This window comes from Acartia tonsa, chromosome 12, assembly GCF_053477335.1.
Source record: "Acartia tonsa isolate MP-2025a chromosome 12, ASM5347733v1, whole genome shotgun sequence".
Lineage (NCBI taxonomy): Eukaryota > Metazoa > Arthropoda > Copepoda > Calanoida > Acartiidae > Acartia > Acartia tonsa.
The window spans coordinates 22,782,839-22,804,041 of record NC_137271.1 but is presented as its reverse complement, the minus strand read 5'-3'; the positions used below and the strand labels follow the sequence as shown (position 1 = coordinate 22,804,041).

Below are 21,203 nucleotides of genomic sequence, written 5' to 3'. Positions count from 1 at the left end.
TTTGTCAGTCCGTCTGTACCTAACAATGCAGGGGAAATGTTAAGTTGCTAAATTTGTTTGTGAAGATTCCTTCACAAATGAGCATCAAGTGTATAACTAATATGGTCCATAGGTCTATCTTCAAGGCTTGGTTTGACTGGCAAAATATATTTTTCTTGCCTGCAAAGTAAACCACATTATTAAAAATTTATTAAATTGTTTTAGATTGGACATATTGACACTAGAGATGGAAGAGATGTCTGGAAGTTGTGTTCATGACCGGTTGACCATTCAGGGGGGCAAGGAGCCTAGCGGTCAAATGTGTGGGGACCGTGGAGGAGAGGTTAGTTTTAATTTTATAAAGCTTTGACGACCAAGGGGGAAAATAAGCCTACTGGTCAAAGGTGTTGTAACTGAAGTGAGAAATAAGTTTCATTAGTATGACTGATGGGCTGTTAATGTGAGCAATTAGCCTTGCTGTTAAAGTTAAAGCTCACAAAGATGAGGTTAGTTTTTATTTTATTATCGTTTGACCATTCATGGGTGTAAAACAAAGGAACAGAGCAAAGCTTGGAGATATCAAAAATTTATTTTAGTATTTGAGGTATCACTGTTAAAAATTATAATTTTGTGAGAATAAAGAAGAATTTGTGAGAATAAGGAAGAATTTGTGAGAATAAGCAAGATTTTGTGAGAATAAGCAAGATTTTGTGAGAATAAGCAAGATTTTGTGAGAATAAGCAAGATTTTATGAGAATAAGGAAGAATTTTTAAGAAAAAGTAAGATTTTGTGACAATAAAGAGGAATATGTGAGAATAAGTAAGATTTTGTGAGAATAAGGAGGAATATGTGAGAAAAAGTAAGATTTTGTGAGAATAAGGAGGAACATGTAAGAAAAAGTAAGATTTTGTAAGAATAAGCAAGATTTTGTGAGAATAAGGAAGATTTTGTTATAATAAGCAAGATTTATGAGATTAAGTAAGATTTTGTGAGAATTATTAAGATTTTGTAAGATTTAGCAAAATTTTGTGAGAATATGCAAGATTTTGTAAGAAAAAGTAAGATTTAGTGAAAATAAGCAGGATTTAAGTAAGATTTTATGAGAATTAGGAGGAATATGAGAGAATAAGTAAGATTTTTTGAGAATAAGGAAGTTGTTGTGAAAATAAGAAAAGATATGGGTGGAGATGCTGTCCATGAAATTCAAACACCATGGTCCAACAACCCAGGATAACCACAGTGAACCAAGTGTTTCATTTTCTGTCCAAACACCCGGGGTATTTGCTTTAGTATTAGCTGAGTCTAAAGCAAAGCTTGGAGATATCAAATATTTTTTTTTTAATATTCAAGGTTGCATTGGTTACATACGCTATGATTTCGTGAGAATAAGAAAGATTTTGTGAGATTAAGCAAGATTTTGTGAAAAAGGAAGAATATATAATATTTAAGGTTACACTGGTTGAAGTGGATAAAGGTCATGGAGTTAACCTTGTAGCTGAGGCCCAGAGCAAAGCTTGGAGATATCAAATTGGTGTCACCCAGGTATTAACAAATTCAACTGAGCTGGATCTTGAAATCATTTTGGTGGTGCGCCGGATCGGGGCGATCCAACTTTCCACCAATGAGAGCACAGCATTGTATGAGATGCCGCGCTGTGATTGGCTGAAATTTGGCGCGCCCCGATCTAAATCACCACTAAAATGATTTAAAGATCCAGCTCTGGATGTCTCTATGCCTGTTTGTCTGAAGCTTAAGATCTCGGTAACTGCAGAACAAAAGAATTTGTTCACGTAGTGTTTAAACCAATATGTAACAATGAATCTACCCTATAATTTACTTTAGCTGTCCTTCCGTCTGTCAGTTCATAACAATAGTAGAAAAGTGTAAATTTCTCTGCTGACTATTAAGATTTGTAGTTTATATGTCAGTCATTGTATCTATAAAGATTGTGTGATTTTCAATCATTTAATACCTATATTTGCGATTACTTTTACTTAATGGAATTTTATTAAATATATTCTTTCTTTCTTTTATAACATCTGAATATCTGCTCAATAACTTAATATGGATGCTGTGAGTATTGGTGCAAAAAATATGACGTAACAAAAAAAATTAGCCAATGAGAGGCCACTATAAATTTTACCATTGGTCAATAACGGCCTCTCATTGGCTATTTTTTTTTGTTACGTCATAATCAGTCAGACACTATTACTGTGTTCAATATTTTCTTTCTTTCTTTTATAACAACTGAATATCTGCTTAATAACTGCTTAATAACACTGTCCAGGCATGATTTTTGTGCTTCACTTCTTATCAATGTTGTAATCCTTGTTTGTATATCAAGATCTCATGTGAGGAAATGCAGTCAACTCGTGAGAAATTAGTAAAGGAAGCTAACTCGGGAAAATTTCCATGTGGTAGAAAAAATCCGTCTTTGTAAGTATGGATAGATAGATAGATTGATAGGTAGATAGATAGATAGATAGATAGATAGATAGAAAGAAAGATAGATAGATAGATAGATAGATAAAAAGACAGATAGATTGATAGATAGATAGATAGATTGATAGAAATATAGACAAATAGGCAAATAGTATTTAGATATACAGGCAAACAGATATACATACTTTAAGATTGGCTCAAAGTTTTAATACTTGATTGATAGATAAATAGATTTAATGATAGATAAATATATAGATAAATTAATTGATAAAGAGATAGATTGATTGATTGATATATAGATAGATTGATTGATAAATAGATAGATTGAATGATAGATAAATATATAGATAAATTAATTGATAGAGAGATAGATTGATTGATAAATAGATAAATAGATTGATAGATAGATAGATTGAATGATAAATAAATATATAGAGAGATTGATTCATTGATTGATAAATAGATTGATTGATAGATTTTATAGATTGATAGATAGATAGATTGAATGATAGATGAATATATAGAAAGATTGATTCATTGATTGATAGATTTTATAGATTGATAGATAGATGGATTGATTGATAGATATACAGGCAGATATATTGAATAATAGATAGATTGATTGATAGAAAGACAGGCAGAGAGGTAGATAGAAAGATAGAACAGAAAGACAAAAAGAAAGATACATACTTACCTCCTTTTAGATTAGCTAAAGTTTTAATTATTTCCAAATTTGATATTATTTACTAATTAGGCATTTAAACATTAATGCTCTTTGACGTTCAAAGTTATACATTTGTGTACAATTAAAGGTGTTTTATCAAAACAGTTACTGACCCATTTAAAGAGGCGAAGCTACTCGATAACTCCCAATGTTGGTCTGTTCGTCCATCTATAATACAAAGTAGAACGATGTCTGTCCGTCTGTCTGTCCGTCTGAAGCTTAAGATCTCAGTAACCGCAGAACCGATTGGGCTCTACTTTTCAGGGATTATACCTACTGGTCCTGTGATGGTTTTAAGCTATTTTCTTGGGGGGTGAGACACCCCCAACCCCCCCAAAAAACAAAAAAATCACCCCCCCCCCCTTTTTTTTATTGCAGAAGATTTCCTTGGTCCTTTTTTTGCAGGAGATTTCCTTGGTCCTTTTACGAATTTCACCTTAATTTTTTTTTTGATCACCTCTTAGGGCAAAGCCCCTAGAGGCTAGGGGCGAAGCCGCTAGTAAATATATAAGAAATAGAGTCTGCATTTTAAAAACTTTATTAAATCTTGATAGGTTTGTCCAAACTATTTAGCAGTGTACAAACTTTTAAACCTAAAGTTTATTCTATAGAAGGGGTAATTTTGATAATTTGTTTAATTTTTACAGATATGATCCCTCATTCGTTGCGACTAAAACTTTGGGTACTTAACAATCTTGATTTGTTGGTTTAAACTATCAGTATTCCAATGTCTACATATAATTTTAATCTATAAAAATGGTTATTTTTTTTTGTTTTATCATCAAAGAATAAATTTTAATTTTTGATGAAAACGGTAATTAAACACACTAATGAGCAATTTCATAAATTCATTTGTTATAAATTGTGATTATTAGTTACACAAAGACAAGGATGTAAGCGTTTGGTTTTATGCTATTTTGTGAGGGGGCATGTCTCACTCCCCTCCACCCAAAGGAATAAGTTGTAATAAGGGTTTGCAAAGTATAAGACATTGGACGAAAAATTGAAATACATCCTAAATGATGATAAACAAAAATAACCCATTTGTAGATTAAAGGGACACCATGGAATCTGTCCCGATTTTGTATAACTTTTGCGGAACATGTTCCAGTTACGTCATATTTTTTTTTTCCCGAAAAAGGGAAGGGGGAAAGAAAAAAAAGGGAAGGGGGGAAGAAAAAAGAGATGGGAGAAAAGGGGGTTTTCCCCATCTCTTTTGAAGAGATTTTCTTCCCCCCTTCCCTTTTTCGGGAAAGAAAAATATGACGTAACTGGAACATGTTCCGCAAAAGTTATACAAAATCGGGACAGTTTCCATGGTGTCGATTAAAGGTATTGGATGTTTGAACATGAACACTGATAGTTGGGAACTAATTGATCAAATTCCAATACAATACCCAAAGTTCTTCAGCCAACAAATAAGAAAGCGTGGTTGATTATAAAACTTTGGGTAACAGTGTATTTTTTAGGAATAGAATCGGCAGCTTGATAAAAGACCGAGACGTCCCTGAAAACCTTGGTGAAAAAATTAAGGTGAGTAATAAATATTAACATTATATAGCTCTTAAATGGCTTTAATGAAAAAAAAATAATTTAACTAATAATTAAGAAGGAGGAGTTTCTGTGCTCGCAATGCACTTTACTGGAAAACACTCATTTTCTTTATTTTTCAGGGAAGGTTGAAGAAAAAATCCGCGAGGAAGGTGTTTAGAAAGCTGCCGGATATCTCTAGACTGGATGAATTCGAACTCGAGGCACTCAGGAAGGATATCTACAAGTAAGTTGTAATCAGGGAATTTAAGGGATAAGAAAATGGGCAGTATCTTTATGAACACCTTGTCACCCAATTATAGGAAACAAATTACCCCTACTGTATAATTATATATTAAAATCGTTGGTGGAAAAGTTTGGACACTACTGGTTAGCACCAATCTATCATGATGAAGAAATCTCACCAAAGTGTTAAGCCAGTTGGAAGCCAGTATAATTTACAGTCCAATGTCCCTTCCCTCCCTATTTAAAATTTTGGTTTAGTTTTAAATTTTTCTTCAATATAAAAGTACTTACTTATACTATTAAAAAGAGGTGTGCAGAAGGGGGTTCAGGGGAGGAAATTATGAGGGTGGATACACCCCCTAGGTTTTTACTTACTGATAACCCCCCCCCTAAAACACAAAAAAACACACCTCTCTTACAGAAAATATTTGCATGCTTGTTTTACTTTTGAGTGTGTAGATTAAGATGGGAGGGGGGGGGGGAGAATTCCTCCCAATAAAATAAAATTACACCGTTTCTTTGTGGTCTGTGTTATACCCCCAACACCCTCCTTGATTTTGGTTTAAGGGGGTGTCAAAATATTCGCGCACCCCCCCCCCCCTCCTTTTAAACCCCGTGTACGCCACTTCTATTTGATATAAAATATTTAGTCTTAATCCACTTAACCTAATATACAAAAAATTCTTTTCACAAAAAAACTTATTTTCATATAAGTGTTTTTCTTTCTTATTTTTTATCTAACAAGGATAACAGGTAGTATAAGGTATAGCCAAAAAGCGAGATAAATTTAAAATAATATGTGGGGGGTAGTTAAAAAGGTCATCAATTCTACTAGTGTTGCCCCCCCCCCCCCAACGACAGCTGAAAATCATTGATAGGTTTCGTGATTTTTTCATTTTTGGTATAAGCTTGTTTATAATCATTACAAGTTGCAGGGACATTTTGGGGGAGTGTCTTCCCTCCACCCCCCCCCCCCATCCCATTTAAGATTTGTTTATTGATTTGATTTACAATTGGGTTTTAATGAAAATCGTTTAGAAACCTAGTTATGTATTATTCATTATTCTTATCATAATTCGTTCTAGTTAAGTTGTTTTGATGCTTATCCTCAAATTTTTTTATCGAGCAGAGACTCCCCCCCCCTCACTTTTTCTCTTATAAATTGAAAATAATGGGATGTTGTAAAAAACTATATCTAATTGATGCTAAAAGCCCACAAACACTGCGGCGCTCTAACCTGAGGGGGTTGGGGGCTACCCTGCCTTTTTTTAACTTGCCTAACCTGATCTAAAGTAAAAAAAACAAACACAGTAAAAATTCCTTCGTCGCCTTTATTTTCAATTTATTTTATTTGGGAGGTTTTAATTGGAATTTACCAATTTAACTATTTTACCAGTGTGGCATCAAACCCGATTAATATCAGCTGGATTAGAGCCGATTCTCAGCCATACGGAAGAATCCTGTATCATATCCTAATATAGACAATTTTCCCCGAATATTAAAATCAAAATAAAAAATATAAAAGTTTTATTAGGCTCGGCCTTCGGTCCATCAGGGTGAACAAAAGTGGAATTAATCTATGATTTTTTTCCTATCATTGAAAAGCTGTCTATAATACGATGCTATAGATAACCATCATATATTTTTCAGGCCAAGTTTTCCTCGCCCCTCACAAATCAGATATAAATCACAAACAAAAGATGAAGACGTAAGTACTTTACTTATAAAAGCGAAGCTTTGCTATCATTATGGTCGGTCCGTCCGTACGTCTATTTAAAACCTTTTTAGCAAAAAAAAATTATGTGATATAATTATCCTATTCAACTCATTTTTAGAATACTGATTCCTATGACAATACAAGGTACGTTATAGGCATGCATCTCTACAACCAGCTTGTATTTGTGTTTTCCTAATACATTCAGGTAAGGAGGGGAGGGGGGGGGTGGAAAGTCGACCATCCACATTTAATTTCATTCTGTATAAAAAAGAAATTATAATTTGGTGTGGTAAACTCCCCCAAAATAAGACCTAAATTAAAAAGATTGGGTATAGTCCTTTCCATGACATCGCTCCATATGGGGCGATGATTTTCTATAGCTCCTTCAAGGAGCTATAGCATAGCCTCTTATCATATGGAGCGATGTGATAGCCCCTTTTAAGGAGCGTTCATATCGCCTCTTATGATAAGAGGCTATGCTATAGCTCCTTCATGGCCTCTTAATAGCTCCTTTGAAGGGGCGTTAATATCGCCTCTTATGATAAGAGGCTATACTATAGCCCCATGATGGCTCCTTCATAGCCTCTCCATCGCCCCTCCATAGTCCTTTACCTCCAGTGCCCCTTCATCGCTCCTTCATCGCCCCTACATCGCTCCTTCATCTCTCCTTCTTGAAATTTATATTAAATTGTACTTTGATGGCCCCTACATCGCCCCTACATCGCTCCTTCATCTCTAATTCTTGAATTTTATATTACATTGTACTTTGATGGCCCCTACATCGCTCCTCCATCGCCCCTACATCGCTCATACATCGCCCCTACATCGCTCCTTCATCTCTCCTTCTTGAAATTTATATTACATTGTACTTTGATGGCCCCTACATCGCTCCTCCATCGCCCCTTCATCGCTCCTCCATCGCCCCTACATCGCTCCTTCATCTCTCCTTCTTGAAATTTATATTACATTGTACTTTGATGGCCCCTACATCGCTCCTCCATGGCCCCTTCATCGCTCCTACATCGCCCCTACATCGCTCCTTCATCTCTCCTTCTTGAAATTTATATTACATTGTACTTTGATGGCCCCTACATCGCTCCTCCATCGCTCCTCCATCGCTCCTACATCGCCCCTTCATCGCTCCTTCCACAAATTTATATTACATTGTACTTTGATGGCCCCTACATCTCTCCTCCATCGCTCCTCCATCGCCCCATCGCCCCTTAATAGCCCCTTACCTTAATTTATATAAAAAAGCCCCTACATAGCCTCTCCATTGCCCCTTAATAGCTCCTTACCTTAATTTTTATAACATAGCCCCTACATAGCCTCTCCATCGCCCCTTAATAGCCCCTTATCTTAATTTATATAACAAAGCCCCTACATAGCCTCTCCATCGCCCCTAATAGCCCCTTACCTTTATTTATATAACATAGCCCCTACATAGCCTCTCCATCGCCCCTTAATAGCTCCTTACCTTAATTTATATAACATAGCCCCTACATAGCCTCTCCATCGCCCCTTAATAGCCCCTTACCTTAATTTATATAACATAGCCTCTACATAGCCTCTCCATCGCCCCTTAATAGCCCCTTACCTTAATTTATATAACATAGCCCTACATAGCCTCTCCATCGCCCCTTAATAGCCCCTTACCTTAATTTATATAGCATAGCCCCTACATAGCCTCTCCATCGCCCCTTAATAGCCTCTTACCTTAATTTATATAATCCTTACCTTAATATATATGACATAGCCCCTACATAGCCTCTCCATCGCCCCTAAATAGCCCCTTACCCTAATTTATATAACATAGCCCCTACATAGCCTCTCCATCGCCCCTTAATAGCTCCTTACCTTAATTTATATAACATAGCCCCTACATAGCCTCTCCATCGCCCCTTAATAGCCCCTTACCTTAATTTATATAACATAGCCCTACATAGCCTCTCCATCGCCCCTTAATAGCCCCTTACCTTAATTTATATAGCATAGCCCCTACATAGCCTCTCCATCGCCCCTTAATAGCCTCTTACCTTAATTTATATAATCCTTACCTTAATATATATAACATAGCCCCTACATAGCCTCTCCATCGCCCCTAAATAGCCCCTTACCCTAATTTATATAACATAGCCCCTACATAGCCTCTCCATCGCCCCTTAATAGCCCCTTACCTTAATTTATATAACATAGCCTCTACATAGCCTCTCCATCGCCCCTTAATAGCCCCTTACCTTAATTTATATAACATAGCCCTACATAGCCTCTCCATCGCCCCTTAATAGCCCCTTACCTTAATTTATATAGCATAGCCCCTACATAGCCTCTCCATCGCCCCTTAATAGCCTCTTACCTTAATTTATATAATCCTTACCTTAATATATATAACATAGCCCCTACATAGCCTCTCCATCGCCCCTGAATAGCCCCTTACCCTAATTTATATAACATAGCCCCTACATAGCCTCTCCATCGCCCCTTAATAGCTCCTTACCTTAATTTATATAACATAGCCCCTACATAGCCTCTCCATCGCCCCTTAATAGCCCCTTACCTTAATTTATATAACATAGCCCTACATAGCCTCTCCATCGCCCCTTAATAGCCCCTTACCTTAATTTATATAACATAGCCCTACATAGCCTCTCCATCGCCCCTTAATAGCCCCTTACCTTAATTTATATAGCATAGCCACAACATAGCCTCTCCATCGCCCCTTAATAGCCTCTTACCTTAATTTATATAATCCTTACCTTAATATATATAACATAGCCCCTACATAGCCTCTCCATCGCCCCTAAATAGCCCCTTACCCTAATTTATATAACATAGCCCCTACATAGCCTCTCCATCGCCCCTTAATAGCTCCTTACCTTAATTTATATAACATAGCCCCTACATAGCCTCTCCATCGCCCCTTAATAGCCCCTTACCTTAATTTATATAACATAGCCCTACATAGCCTCTCCATCGCCCCTTAATAGCCCCTTACCTTAATTTATATAGCATAGCCCCTACATAGCCTCTCCATCGCCCCTTAATAGCCTCTTACCTTAATTTATATAATCCTTACCTTAATATATATAACATAGCCCCTACATAGCCTCTCCATCGCCCCTAAATAGCCCCTTACCCTAATTTATATAACATAGCCCCTACATAGCCTCTCCATCGCCCCTTAATAGCTCCTTACCTTAATTTATATAACATAGCCCCTACATAGCCTCTCCATCGCCCCTTAATAGCCCCTTACCTTAATTTATATAACATAGCCCTACATAGCCTCTCCATCGCCCCTTAATAGCCCCTTACCTTAATTTATATAGCATAGCCCCTACATAGCCTCTCCATCGCCCCTTAATAGCCTCTTACCTTAATTTATATAATCCTTACCTTAATATATATAACATAGCCCCTACATAGCCTCTCCATCGCCCCTAAATAGCCCCTTACCCTAATTTATATAACATAGCCCCTACATAGCCTCTCCATCGCCCCTTAATAGCCCCTTACCTTAATTTATATAACATAGCCTCTACATAGCCTCTCCATCGCCCCTTAATAGCCCCTTACCTTAATTTATATAACATAGCCCTACATAGCCTCTCCATCGCCCCTTAATAGCCCCTTACCTTAATTTATATAGCATAGCCCCTACATAGCCTCTCCATCGCCCCTTAATAGCCTCTTACCTTAATTTATATAATCCTTACCTTAATATATATAACATAGCCCCTACATAGCCTCTCCATCGCCCCTGAATAGCCCCTTACCCTAATTTATATAACATAGCCCCTACATAGCCTCTCCATCGCCCCTTAATAGCTCCTTACCTTAATTTATATAACATAGCCCCTACATAGCCTCTCCATCGCCCCTTAATAGCCCCTTACCTTAATTTATATAACATAGCCTCTACATAGCCTCTCCATCGCCCCTTAATAGCCACCTTAATTTATATAACATAGCCCTACATAGCCTCTCCATCGCCCCTTAATAGCCCCTTACCTTAATTTATATAGCATAGCCCCTACATAGCCTCTCCATCGCCCCTTAATAGCCTCTTACCTTAATTTATATAATCCTTACCTTAATATATATAACATAGCCCCTACATAGCCTCTCCATCGCCCCTGAATAGCCCCTTACCCTAATTTATATAACATAGCCCCTACATAGCCTCTCCATCGCCCCTTAATAGCTCCTTACCTTAATTTATATAACATAGCCCCTACATAGCCTCTCCATCGCCCCTTAATAGCCCCTTACCTTAATTTATATAACATAGCCTCTACATAGCCTCTCCATCGCCCCTTAATAGCCACCTTAATTTATATAACATAGCCCTACATAGCCTCTCCATCGCCCCTTAATAGCCCCTTACCTTAATTTATATAGCATAGCCCCTACATAGCCTCTCCATCGCCCCTTAATAGCCTCTTACCTTAATTTATATAATCCTTACCTTAATATATATAACATAGCCCCTACATAGCCTCTCCATCGCCCCTGAATAGCCCCTTACCCTAATTTATATAACATAGCCCCTACATAGCCTCTCCATCGCCCCTTAATAGCTCCTTACCTTAATTTATATAACATAGCCCCTACATAGCCTCTCCATCGCCCCTTAATAGCCCCTTACCTTAATTTATATAACATAGCCTCTACATAGCCTCTCCATCGCCCCTTAATAGCCCCTTACCTTAATTTATATAACATAGCCCTACATAGCCTCTCCATCGCCCCTTAATAGCCCCTTACCTTAATTTATATAGCATAGCCCCTACATAGCCTCTCCATCGCCCCTTAATAGCCTCTTACCTTAATTTATATAATCCTTACCTTAATATATATAACATAGCCCCTACATAGCCTCTCCATCGCCCCTAAATAGCCCCTTACCCTAATTTATATAACATAGCCCCTACATAGCCTCTCCATCGCCCCTTAATAGCTCCTTACCTTAATTTATATAACATAGCCCCTACATAGCCTCTCCATCGCCCCTTAATAGCCCCTTACCTTAATTTATATAACATAGCCCTACATAGCCTCTCCATCGCCCCTTAATAGCTCCTTACCTTAATTTATATAACATAGCCCCTACATAGCCTCTCCATCGCCCCTTAATAGCCCCTTACCTTAATTTATATAACATAGCCCTACATAGCCTCTCCATCGCCCCTTAATAGCCCCTTACCTTAATTTATATAGCATAGCCCCTACATAGCCTCTCCATCGCCCCTTAATAGCCTCTTACCTTAATTTATATAATCCTTACCTTAATATATATAACATAGCCCCTACATAGCCTCTCCATCGCCCCTTAATAGCCTCTTACCTTAATTTATATAATCCTTACCTTAATATATATAACATAGCCCCTACATAGCCTCTCCATCGCCCCTGAATAGCCCCTTACCCTAATTTATATAACATAGCCCCTACATAGCCTCTCCATCGCCCCTTAATAGCTCCTTACCTTAATTTATATAACATAGCCCCTACATAGCCTCTCCATCGCCCCTTAATAGCCCCTTACCTTAATTTATATAACATAGCCTCTACATAGCCTCTCCATCGCCCCTTAATAGCCCCTTACCTTAATTTATATAACATAGCCCTACATAGCCTCTCCATCGCCCCTTAATAGCCCCTTACCTTAATTTATATAGCATAGCCCCTACATAGCCTCTCCATCGCCCCTTAATAGCCTCTTACCTTAATTTATATAATCCTTACCTTAATATATATAACATAGCCCCTACATAGCCTCTCCATCGCCCCTAAATAGCCCCTTACCCTAATTTATATAACATAGCCCCTACATAGCCTCTCCATCGCCCCTTAATAGCTCCTTACCTTAATTTATATAACATAGCCCCTACATAGCCTCTCCATCGCCCCTTAATAGCCCCTTACCTTAATTTATATAACATAGCCCTACATAGCCTCTCCATCGCCCCTTAATAGCTCCTTACCTTAATTTATATAACATAGCCCCTACATAGCCTCTCCATCGCCCCTTAATAGCCCCTTACCTTAATTTATATAACATAGCCCTACATAGCCTCTCCATCGCCCCTTAATAGCCCCTTACCTTAATTTATATAGCATAGCCCCTACATAGCCTCTCCATCGCCCCTTAATAGCCTCTTACCTTAATTTATATAATCCTTACCTTAATATATATAACATAGCCCCTACATAGCCTCTCCATCGCCCCTTAATAGCCTCTTACCTTAATTTATATAATCCTTACCTTAATATATATAACATAGCCCCTACATAGCCTCTCCATCGCCCCTGAATAGCCCCTTACCCTAATTTATATAACATAGCCCCTACATAGCCTCTCCATCGCCCCTTAATAGCTCCTTACCTTAATTTATATAACATAGCCCCTACATAGCCTCTCCATCGCCCCTTAATAGCCCCTTACCTTAATTTATATAACATAGCCTCTACATAGCCTCTCCATCGCCCCTTAATAGCCCCTTACCTTAATTTATATAACATAGCCCTACATAGCCTCTCCATCGCCCCTTAATAGCCCCTTACCTTAATTTATATAGCATAGCCCCTACATAGCCTCTCCATCGCCCCTTAATAGCCTCTTACCTTAATTTATATAATCCTTACCTTAATATATATAACATAGCCCCTACATAGCCTCTCCATCGCCCCTGAATAGCCCCTTACCCTAATTTATATAACATAGCCCCTACATAGCCTCTCCATCGCCCCTTAATAGCCTCTTACCTTAATTTATATAACATAGGCCCTACAAAGCATCTCCATCGCCCCTTAATAGCCCCTTACCTTAATTATATAACATAGCCCCTACATAGCCTCTCCATCGCCCCTTAATAGCCTCTTACCTTAATTTATATAACATAGCCCCTTCATAGCCTCTTCATCGCCCCTTACCTTAATTTATATAACATAGGCCCTTTATGGCTCCTGTACAGCCTCTGTAATTGTATTGCCCCTTCATTATAGAAGGTAGGGCATTAAGGTAAGGAAGGAATGTGACCCTCTACAGTTTTAAATTTAAGTTTTAAAAGGATGACAAGGATGACAACATTTATAAAAGCAAAGCTCTGAAACGGTAGAAAAAAGTTTAAAGGAAGCCTGCAAGAAATACCACGCTTTAACTGCTGAAAGACTGCCACAAGTAGACCAAATACCCCAAATTTGAAGCCTTCAGCTTCTATAACAAAAAAGTTCTAGGCATTTTAAAATGACATTTTATGTACAATGGAAATTTTGAAAGAATTGCAATGCTCATGTTGAAAACTTTAAAATTAAACTACGTGGCCTAGAAACAAAATTATAAGCTTATTTTTTTTGTCATAAATTTAGGTTTCCAGTAACTAATTATATTTTTACAATAAAAATACCCATTTTTATAGTCAAAATCATTAAAAAAAAATAAGTTTTACTTGCGTTGTACCGAATGTACTGTAGCCAATCAGAAGGCTGAATCAGCTTAACAACCAATCACAGCTAAGCTTGTATTAGTTTACCCCTTTGTTTCCGCTATGATTTTCGTTTAAAAATGCAATTTAAATCGATTTTTTTTCATAGATTTTGACTATGAAATGTGGTGTTTTTATTGTAAAAATGTAATCAGTTACAGGCAATCTAAGTTTCTGACAAAGATAAGGTTATAATTTTATGTCTAGGCAACGTAATTTAATATTGTTTTTTCTTTTATGAGCATTGGAAATCTTTCAAAAATTCCATTGTACATAAAATGCTATTTTGAAATGCCTAGAACTTTTTTGTTATTGAAGCTGAAGGCTTATAATTTGGGGTATTGGGTCTTCTTGTGGCAGTCTTTTAGCTGTTAAAGCGTGGTATTTCTTGCAGGCTTCCTTTAAACTTTTTTCTACCGTTTCAGAGCTTTGCTTTTATAAATGTTGTCATCCTTGTCATCCTTTTAAAACTTAAATTTAAAACTGTAGAGGGTCACATTCCTTCCTTACCTTAATGCCCTACCTTCTATAATGAAGGGGCAATACAATTACAGAGGCTGTACAGGAGCCATAAAGGGCCTATGTTATATAAATTAAGGTAAGGGGCGATGAAGAGGCTATGAAGGGGCTATGTTATATAAATTAAGGTAAGAGGCTATTAAGGGGCGATGGAGAGGCTATGTAGGGGCTATGTTATATAATTAAGGTAAGGGGCTATTAAGGGGCGATGGAGATGCTTTGTAGGGCCTATGTTATATAAATTAAGGTAAGAGGCTATTAAGGGGCGATGGAGAGGCTATGTAGGGGCTATGTTATATAAATTAGGGTAAGGGGCTATTAAGGGGCGATGGAGAGGCTATGTAGGGCTATGTTATATAAATTAAGGTAAGGGGCTATTAAGGGGCGATGGAGAGGCTATGTAGGGGCTATGTTATATAAATTAAGGTAAGGAGCTATTAAGGGGCGATGGAGAGGCTATGTAGGGGCTATGTTATATAAATTAGGGTAAGGGGCTATTTAGGGGCGATGGAGAGGCTATGTAGGGGCTATGTTATATATATTAAGGTAAGGATTATATAAATTAAGGTAAGAGGCTATTAAGGGGCGATGGAGAGGCTATGTAGGGGCTATGCTATATAAATTAAGGTAAGGGGCTATTAAGGGGCGATGGAGAGGCTATGTAGGGCTATGTTATATAAATTAAGGTAAGGAGCTATTAAGGGGCGATGGAGAGGCTATGTAGGGGCTATGTTATATAAATTAGGGTAAGGGGCTATTCAGGGGCGATGGAGAGGCTATGTAGGGGCTATGTTATATATATTAAGGTAAGGATTATATAAATTAAGGTAAGGAGCTATTAAGGGGCGATGGAGAGGCTATGTAGGGGCTATGTTATATATATTAAGGTAAGGATTATATAAATTAAGGTAAGAGGCTATTAAGGGGCGATGGAGAGGCTATGTAGGGGCTATGCTATATAAATTAAGGTAAGGGGCTATTAAGGGGCGATGGAGAGGCTATGTAGGGCTATGTTATATAAATTAAGGTAAGGGGCTATTAAGGGGCGATGGAGAGGCTATGTAGAGGCTATGTTATATAAATTAAGGTAAGGGGCTATTAAGGGGCGATGGAGAGGCTATGTAGGGGCTATGTTATATAAATTAAGGTAAGGAGCTATTAAGGGGCGATGGAGAGGCTATGTAGGGGCTATGTTATATAAATTAGGGTAAGGGGCTATTCAGGGGCGATGGAGAGGCTATGTAGGGGCTATGTTATATATATTAAGGTAAGGATTATATAAATTAAGGTAAGAGGCTATTAAGGGGCGATGGAGAGGCTATGTAGGGGCTATGCTATATAAATTAAGGTAAGGGGCTATTAAGGGGCGATGGAGAGGCTATGTAGGGCTATGTTATATAAATTAAGGTAAGGGGCTATTAAGGGGCGATGGAGAGGCTATGTAGAGGCTATGTTATATAAATTAAGGTAAGGGGCTATTTAGGGGCGATGGAGAGGCTATGTTATATATATTAAGGTAAGGATTATATAAATTAAGGTAAGAGGCTATTAAGGGGCGATGGAGAGGCTATGTAGGGGCTATGTTATATAAATTAGGGTAAGGGGCTATTTAGGGGCGATGGAGAGGCTATGTAGGGGCTATGTTATATAAATTAGGGTAAGGGGCTATTTAGGGGCGATGGAGAGGCTATGTAGGGGCTATGTTATATATATTAAGGTAAGGATTATATAAATTAAGGTAAGAGGCTATTAAGGGGCGATGGAGAGGCTATGTAGGGGCTATGCTATATAAATTAAGGTAAGGGGCTATTAAGGGGCGATGGAGAGGCTATGTAGGGCTATGTTATATAAATTAAGGTAAGGGGCTATTAAGGGGCGATGGAGAGGCTATGTAGGGGCTATGTTATATAAATTAAGGTAAGGAGCTATTAAGGGGCGATGGAGAGGCTATGTAGGGGCTATGTTATATAAATTAGGGTAAGGGGCTATTTAGGGGCGATGGAGAGGCTATGTAGGGGCTATGTTATATAAATTAAGGTAAGGAGCTATTAAGGGGCGATGGAGAGGCTATGTAGGGGCTATGTTATATAAATTAGGGTAAGGGGCTATTTAGGGGCGATGGAGAGGCTATGTAGGGGCTATGTTATATATATTAAGGTAAGGATTATATAAATTAAGGTAAGAGGCTATTAAGGGGCGATGGAGAGGCTATGTAGGGGCTATGCTATATAAATTAAGGTAAGGGGCTATTAAGGGGCGATGGAGAGGCTATGTAGGGCTATGTTATATAAATTAAGGTAAGGGGCTATTAAGGGGCGATGGAGAGGCTATGTAGAGGCTATGTTATATAAATTAAGGTAAGGGGCTATTTAGGGGCGATGGAGAGGCTATGTAGGGGCTATGTTATATATATTAAGGTAAGGATTATATAAATTAAGGTAAGAGGCTATTAAGGGGCGATGGAGAGGCTATGTAGGGGCTATGTTATATAAATTAGGGTAAGGGGCTATTTAGGGGCGATGGAGAGGCTATGTAGGGGCTATGTTATATATATTAAGGTAAGGATTATATAAATTAAGGTAAGAGGCTATTAAGGGGCGATGGAGAGGCTATGTAGGGGCTATGCTATATAAATTAAGGTAAGGGGCTATTAAGGGGCGATGGAGAGGCTATGTAGGGCTATGTTATATAAATTAAGGTAAGGGGCTATTAAGGGGCGATGGAGAGGCTATGTAGGGGCTATGTTATATAAATTAAGGTAAGGAGCTATTAAGGGGCGATGGAGAGGCTATGTAGGGGCTATGTTATATAAATTAGGGTAAGGGGCTATTTAGGGGCGATGGAGAGGCTATGTAGGGGCTATGTTATATATATTAAGGTAAGGATTATATAAATTAAGGTAAGAGGCTATTAAGGGGCGATGGAGAGGCTATGTAGGGGCTATGCTATATAAATTAAGGTAAGGGGCTATTAAGGGGCGATGGAGAGGCTATGTAGGGCTATGTTATATAAATTAAGGTAAGGGGCTATTAAGGGGCGATGGAGAGGCTATGTAGGGGCTATGTTATATAAATTAAGGTAAGGAGCTATTAAGGGGCGATGGAGAGGCTATGTAGGGGCTATGTTATATAAATTAGGGTAAGGGGCTATTTAGGGGCGATGGAGAGGCTATGTAGGGGCTATGTTATATATATTAAGGTAAGGATTATATAAATTAAGGTAAGAGGCTATTAAGGGGCGATGGAGAGGCTATGTAGGGGCTATGCTATATAAATTAAGGTAAGGGGCTATTAAGGGGCGATGGAGAGGCTATGTAGGGCTATGTTATATAAATTAAGGTAAGGGGCTATTAAGGGGCGATGGAGAGGCTATGTAGGGCTATGTTATATAAATTAAGGTAAGGGGCTATTAAGGGGCGATGGAGAGGTTATGTAGGGGCTATGTTATATAAATTAAGGTAAGGAGCTATTAAGGGGCGATGGAGAGGCTATGTAGGGGCTATGTTATATAAATTAGGGTAAGGGGCTATTCAGGGGCGATGGAGAGGCTATGTAGGGGCTATGTTATATATATTAAGGTAAGGATTATATAAATTAAGGTAAGAGGCTATTAAGGGGCGATGGAGAGGCTATGTAGGGGCTATGCTATATAAATTAAGGTAAGGGGCTATTAAGGGGCGATGGAGAGGCTATGTAGGGCTATGTTATATAAATTAAGGTAAGGGGCTATTAAGGGGCGATGGAGAGGCTATGTAGAGGCTATGTTATATAAATTAAGGTAAGGGGCTATTAAGGGGCGATGGAGAGGCTATGTAGGGGCTATGTTATATAAATTAGGGTAAGGGGCTATTTAGGGGCGATGGAGAGGCTATGTAGGGGCTATGTTATATATATTAAGGTAAGGATTATATAAATTAAGGTAAGAGGCTATTAAGGGGCGATGGAGAGGCTATGTAGGGGCTATGCTATATAAATTAAGGTAAGGGGCTATTAAGGGGCGATGGAGAGGCTATGTAGGGCTATGTTATATAAATTAAGGTAAGGGGCTATTAAGGGGCGATGGAGAGGCTATGTAGGGGCTATGTTATATAAATTAAGGTAAGGAGCTATTAAGGGGCGATGGAGAGGCTATGTAGGGGCTATGTTATATAAATTAGGGTAAGGGGCTATTTAGGGGCGATGGAGAGGCTATGTAGGGGCTATGTTATATATATTAAGGTAAGGATTATATAAATTAAGGTAAGAGGCTATTAAGGGGCGATGGAGAGGCTATGTAGGGGCTATGCTATATAAATTAAGGTAAGGGGCTATTAAGGGGCGATGGAGAGGCTATGTAGGGCTATGTTATATAAATTAAGGTAAGGGGCTATTAGGGGCGATGGAGAGGCTATGTAGGGGCTTTGTTATATAAATTAAGATAAGGGGCTATTAAGGGGCGATGGAGAGGCTATGTAGGGGCTATGTTATAAAAATTAAGGTAAGGAGCTATTAAGGGGCAATGGAGAGGCTATGTAGGGGCTTTTTTATATAAATTAAGGTAAGGGGCTATTAAGGGGCGATGGGGCGATGGAGGAGCGATGGAGGAGAGATGTAGGGGCCATCAAAGTACAATGTAATATAAATTTGTGGAAGGAGCGATGAAGGGGCGATGTAGGAGCGATGGAGGAGCGATGGAGGAGCGATGTAGCAGCGATGTAGGGGCCATCAAGTTGCAATGTTATATAAATTTGGAGAAGAAGCGATGAAGGGGCGATGGAGGAGCGATGTAGGAGCGATGTAGGGGCCATCAAGTTGCAATGTAATATAAATTTGGAGAAGGAGCGATGAAGGGGCGATGTAGGAGCGATGAAGGAGCGATGTAGGAGCGATGTAGGGGCCATCACAGTACAATGTAATATAAATTTGAAGAAGGAGCGATGAAGGGGCGATGTAGGAGCGATGGAGGGGCGATGTAGGGGCCATCAAAGTACAATGTAATATAAATTTGAAGAAGGAGCGATGAAGGGGTGATGTAGGAGCGATGGAGGGGCGATGTAGGGGCCATCAAAGTACAATGTAATATAAATTTGGAGAAGGAGCGATGGAGGAGCGATGAAGGGGCGATGTAGGAGCGATGTAGGGGCCATCAAGGGACTAAGATATATATAATAGTGAAGGGGCCATGAAGAGGCGATATTTAATTAAATAGCCCCTTGGGATAAGAGGACATATCATCTCCTCTTTAGAAGGGGCGATAAAGGAGCGATAAAGGATCATTTAATCGCCTCTTAGGGCAAGGGGCTATCAAATCGCTCCTTTCAAGGAGTCATAACATCGCCTCTTGTTATAAGGGGCTATTAAATCGCTCCTTTCAAGGAGCCAATACATCGCCCCTTGTCATAAGAGGCGATCAATTAAAATCATCGCCCCATATGGAGCGATGTCATGGAAAGGACTATACCCAAAAGATTTACTGTAAAAAAAACCATATCGTTATTGTGGTGAGCGAGATCCTTCGATACAAACATACAGATAGATTTACAAACATACTGTTACTTTAAAGTAACGATACCTGACTAAATATCTTTAAATCAATGGAAAAATTTTTGTCGAATTTAATCAACATATTTAATGAAATTATTTATTTATATAAGTATTATTATAAACATAAGTTGTTGAAATTGGTTTTAGAGAAGAGTTCTTTGGAAATTTTTGGTAAAATCCCACTAATTGGACTCTAGACCCTAACCCCCCATTATTTTTATTTATATACAAAAGTTCCATTCTCTAAAGTTTAGAATTATAGCACTTAATTAACTAAAATAAATTAAAAATAAGGGGGGGGGGGAGGATTTTTTTATTTAGGTAATATTAGGTTATATTGAGTCATAATAGTCCTGCAGAGTTTCGCAACGTATTATTTTTGATGTATTTCAATGGGAGTTGTGTGCTCGCTGGGAACTTTCAGGGAAAGCATTATACATTCATAATAAACAAAATCAATATTTGATTTGAATAATTATATTTTAGTTTAAATGGAACAATTTTTTATTCTTGATTTAATATTTCGAAACGATTATTACGCATGAATAAGACAATGGCCGATAAATTGATGTAAATCCTCAATTATTATACACAAAACTATCCCTTACATTGACGTTGAAGTTAAAAATGATTACCGACAGAGATACAGACGTATAGACATAGAGTAGCTTTGCTACTTAAAAATAGAATAAAAACATAATTTTGTTTAGACTCCACAGAAAACAAGAATTTTACATGGTAATGAAACTTCAACCCACGAATACCCTTGGCAGGTGAGATTATCTATGCATACTATATGTATACTATATATATTGGCCTCTAGGGGCATTTGAAGGGAAGGGGGAGGGGAGTCGAACCTCCACTTTCAATTTTAATTTTTTAAAATTTAAAAAAAAGGGGGGGGGGTAGGAATCTTTTTCTAGGGGTAATGATTTTGATCTATCTAGTAAACATTTATGACAGAGATAGGACCGAACAAAAAGAACGGACATTTTTAAAAAACTAGCGGCTTTGCCCCAAGATATATAATTACATC

General features: G+C 38.2%; 1 protein-coding gene across 1 annotated transcript in view; it reads left to right on the top strand.

Annotated features, from left to right (window-relative positions):
- Positions 1 to 21,203, top strand: part of LOC145334761 (uncharacterized) — a 42,960-nt gene that overhangs the window by 14,703 nt on the left and 7,054 nt on the right. The window contains exons 7-13 of the mRNA XM_080180362.1: positions 205 to 322; positions 1,430 to 1,522; positions 2,325 to 2,416; positions 4,616 to 4,679; positions 4,820 to 4,923; positions 6,573 to 6,630; positions 20,878 to 20,940. Of these exons, the coding sequence (XP_080036488.1) occupies positions 205 to 322; positions 1,430 to 1,522; positions 2,325 to 2,416; positions 4,616 to 4,679; positions 4,820 to 4,923; positions 6,573 to 6,630; positions 20,878 to 20,940 (592 nt within the window). The remainder of the gene's footprint in view (positions 1 to 204; positions 323 to 1,429; positions 1,523 to 2,324; positions 2,417 to 4,615; positions 4,680 to 4,819; positions 4,924 to 6,572; positions 6,631 to 20,877; positions 20,941 to 21,203) is intronic.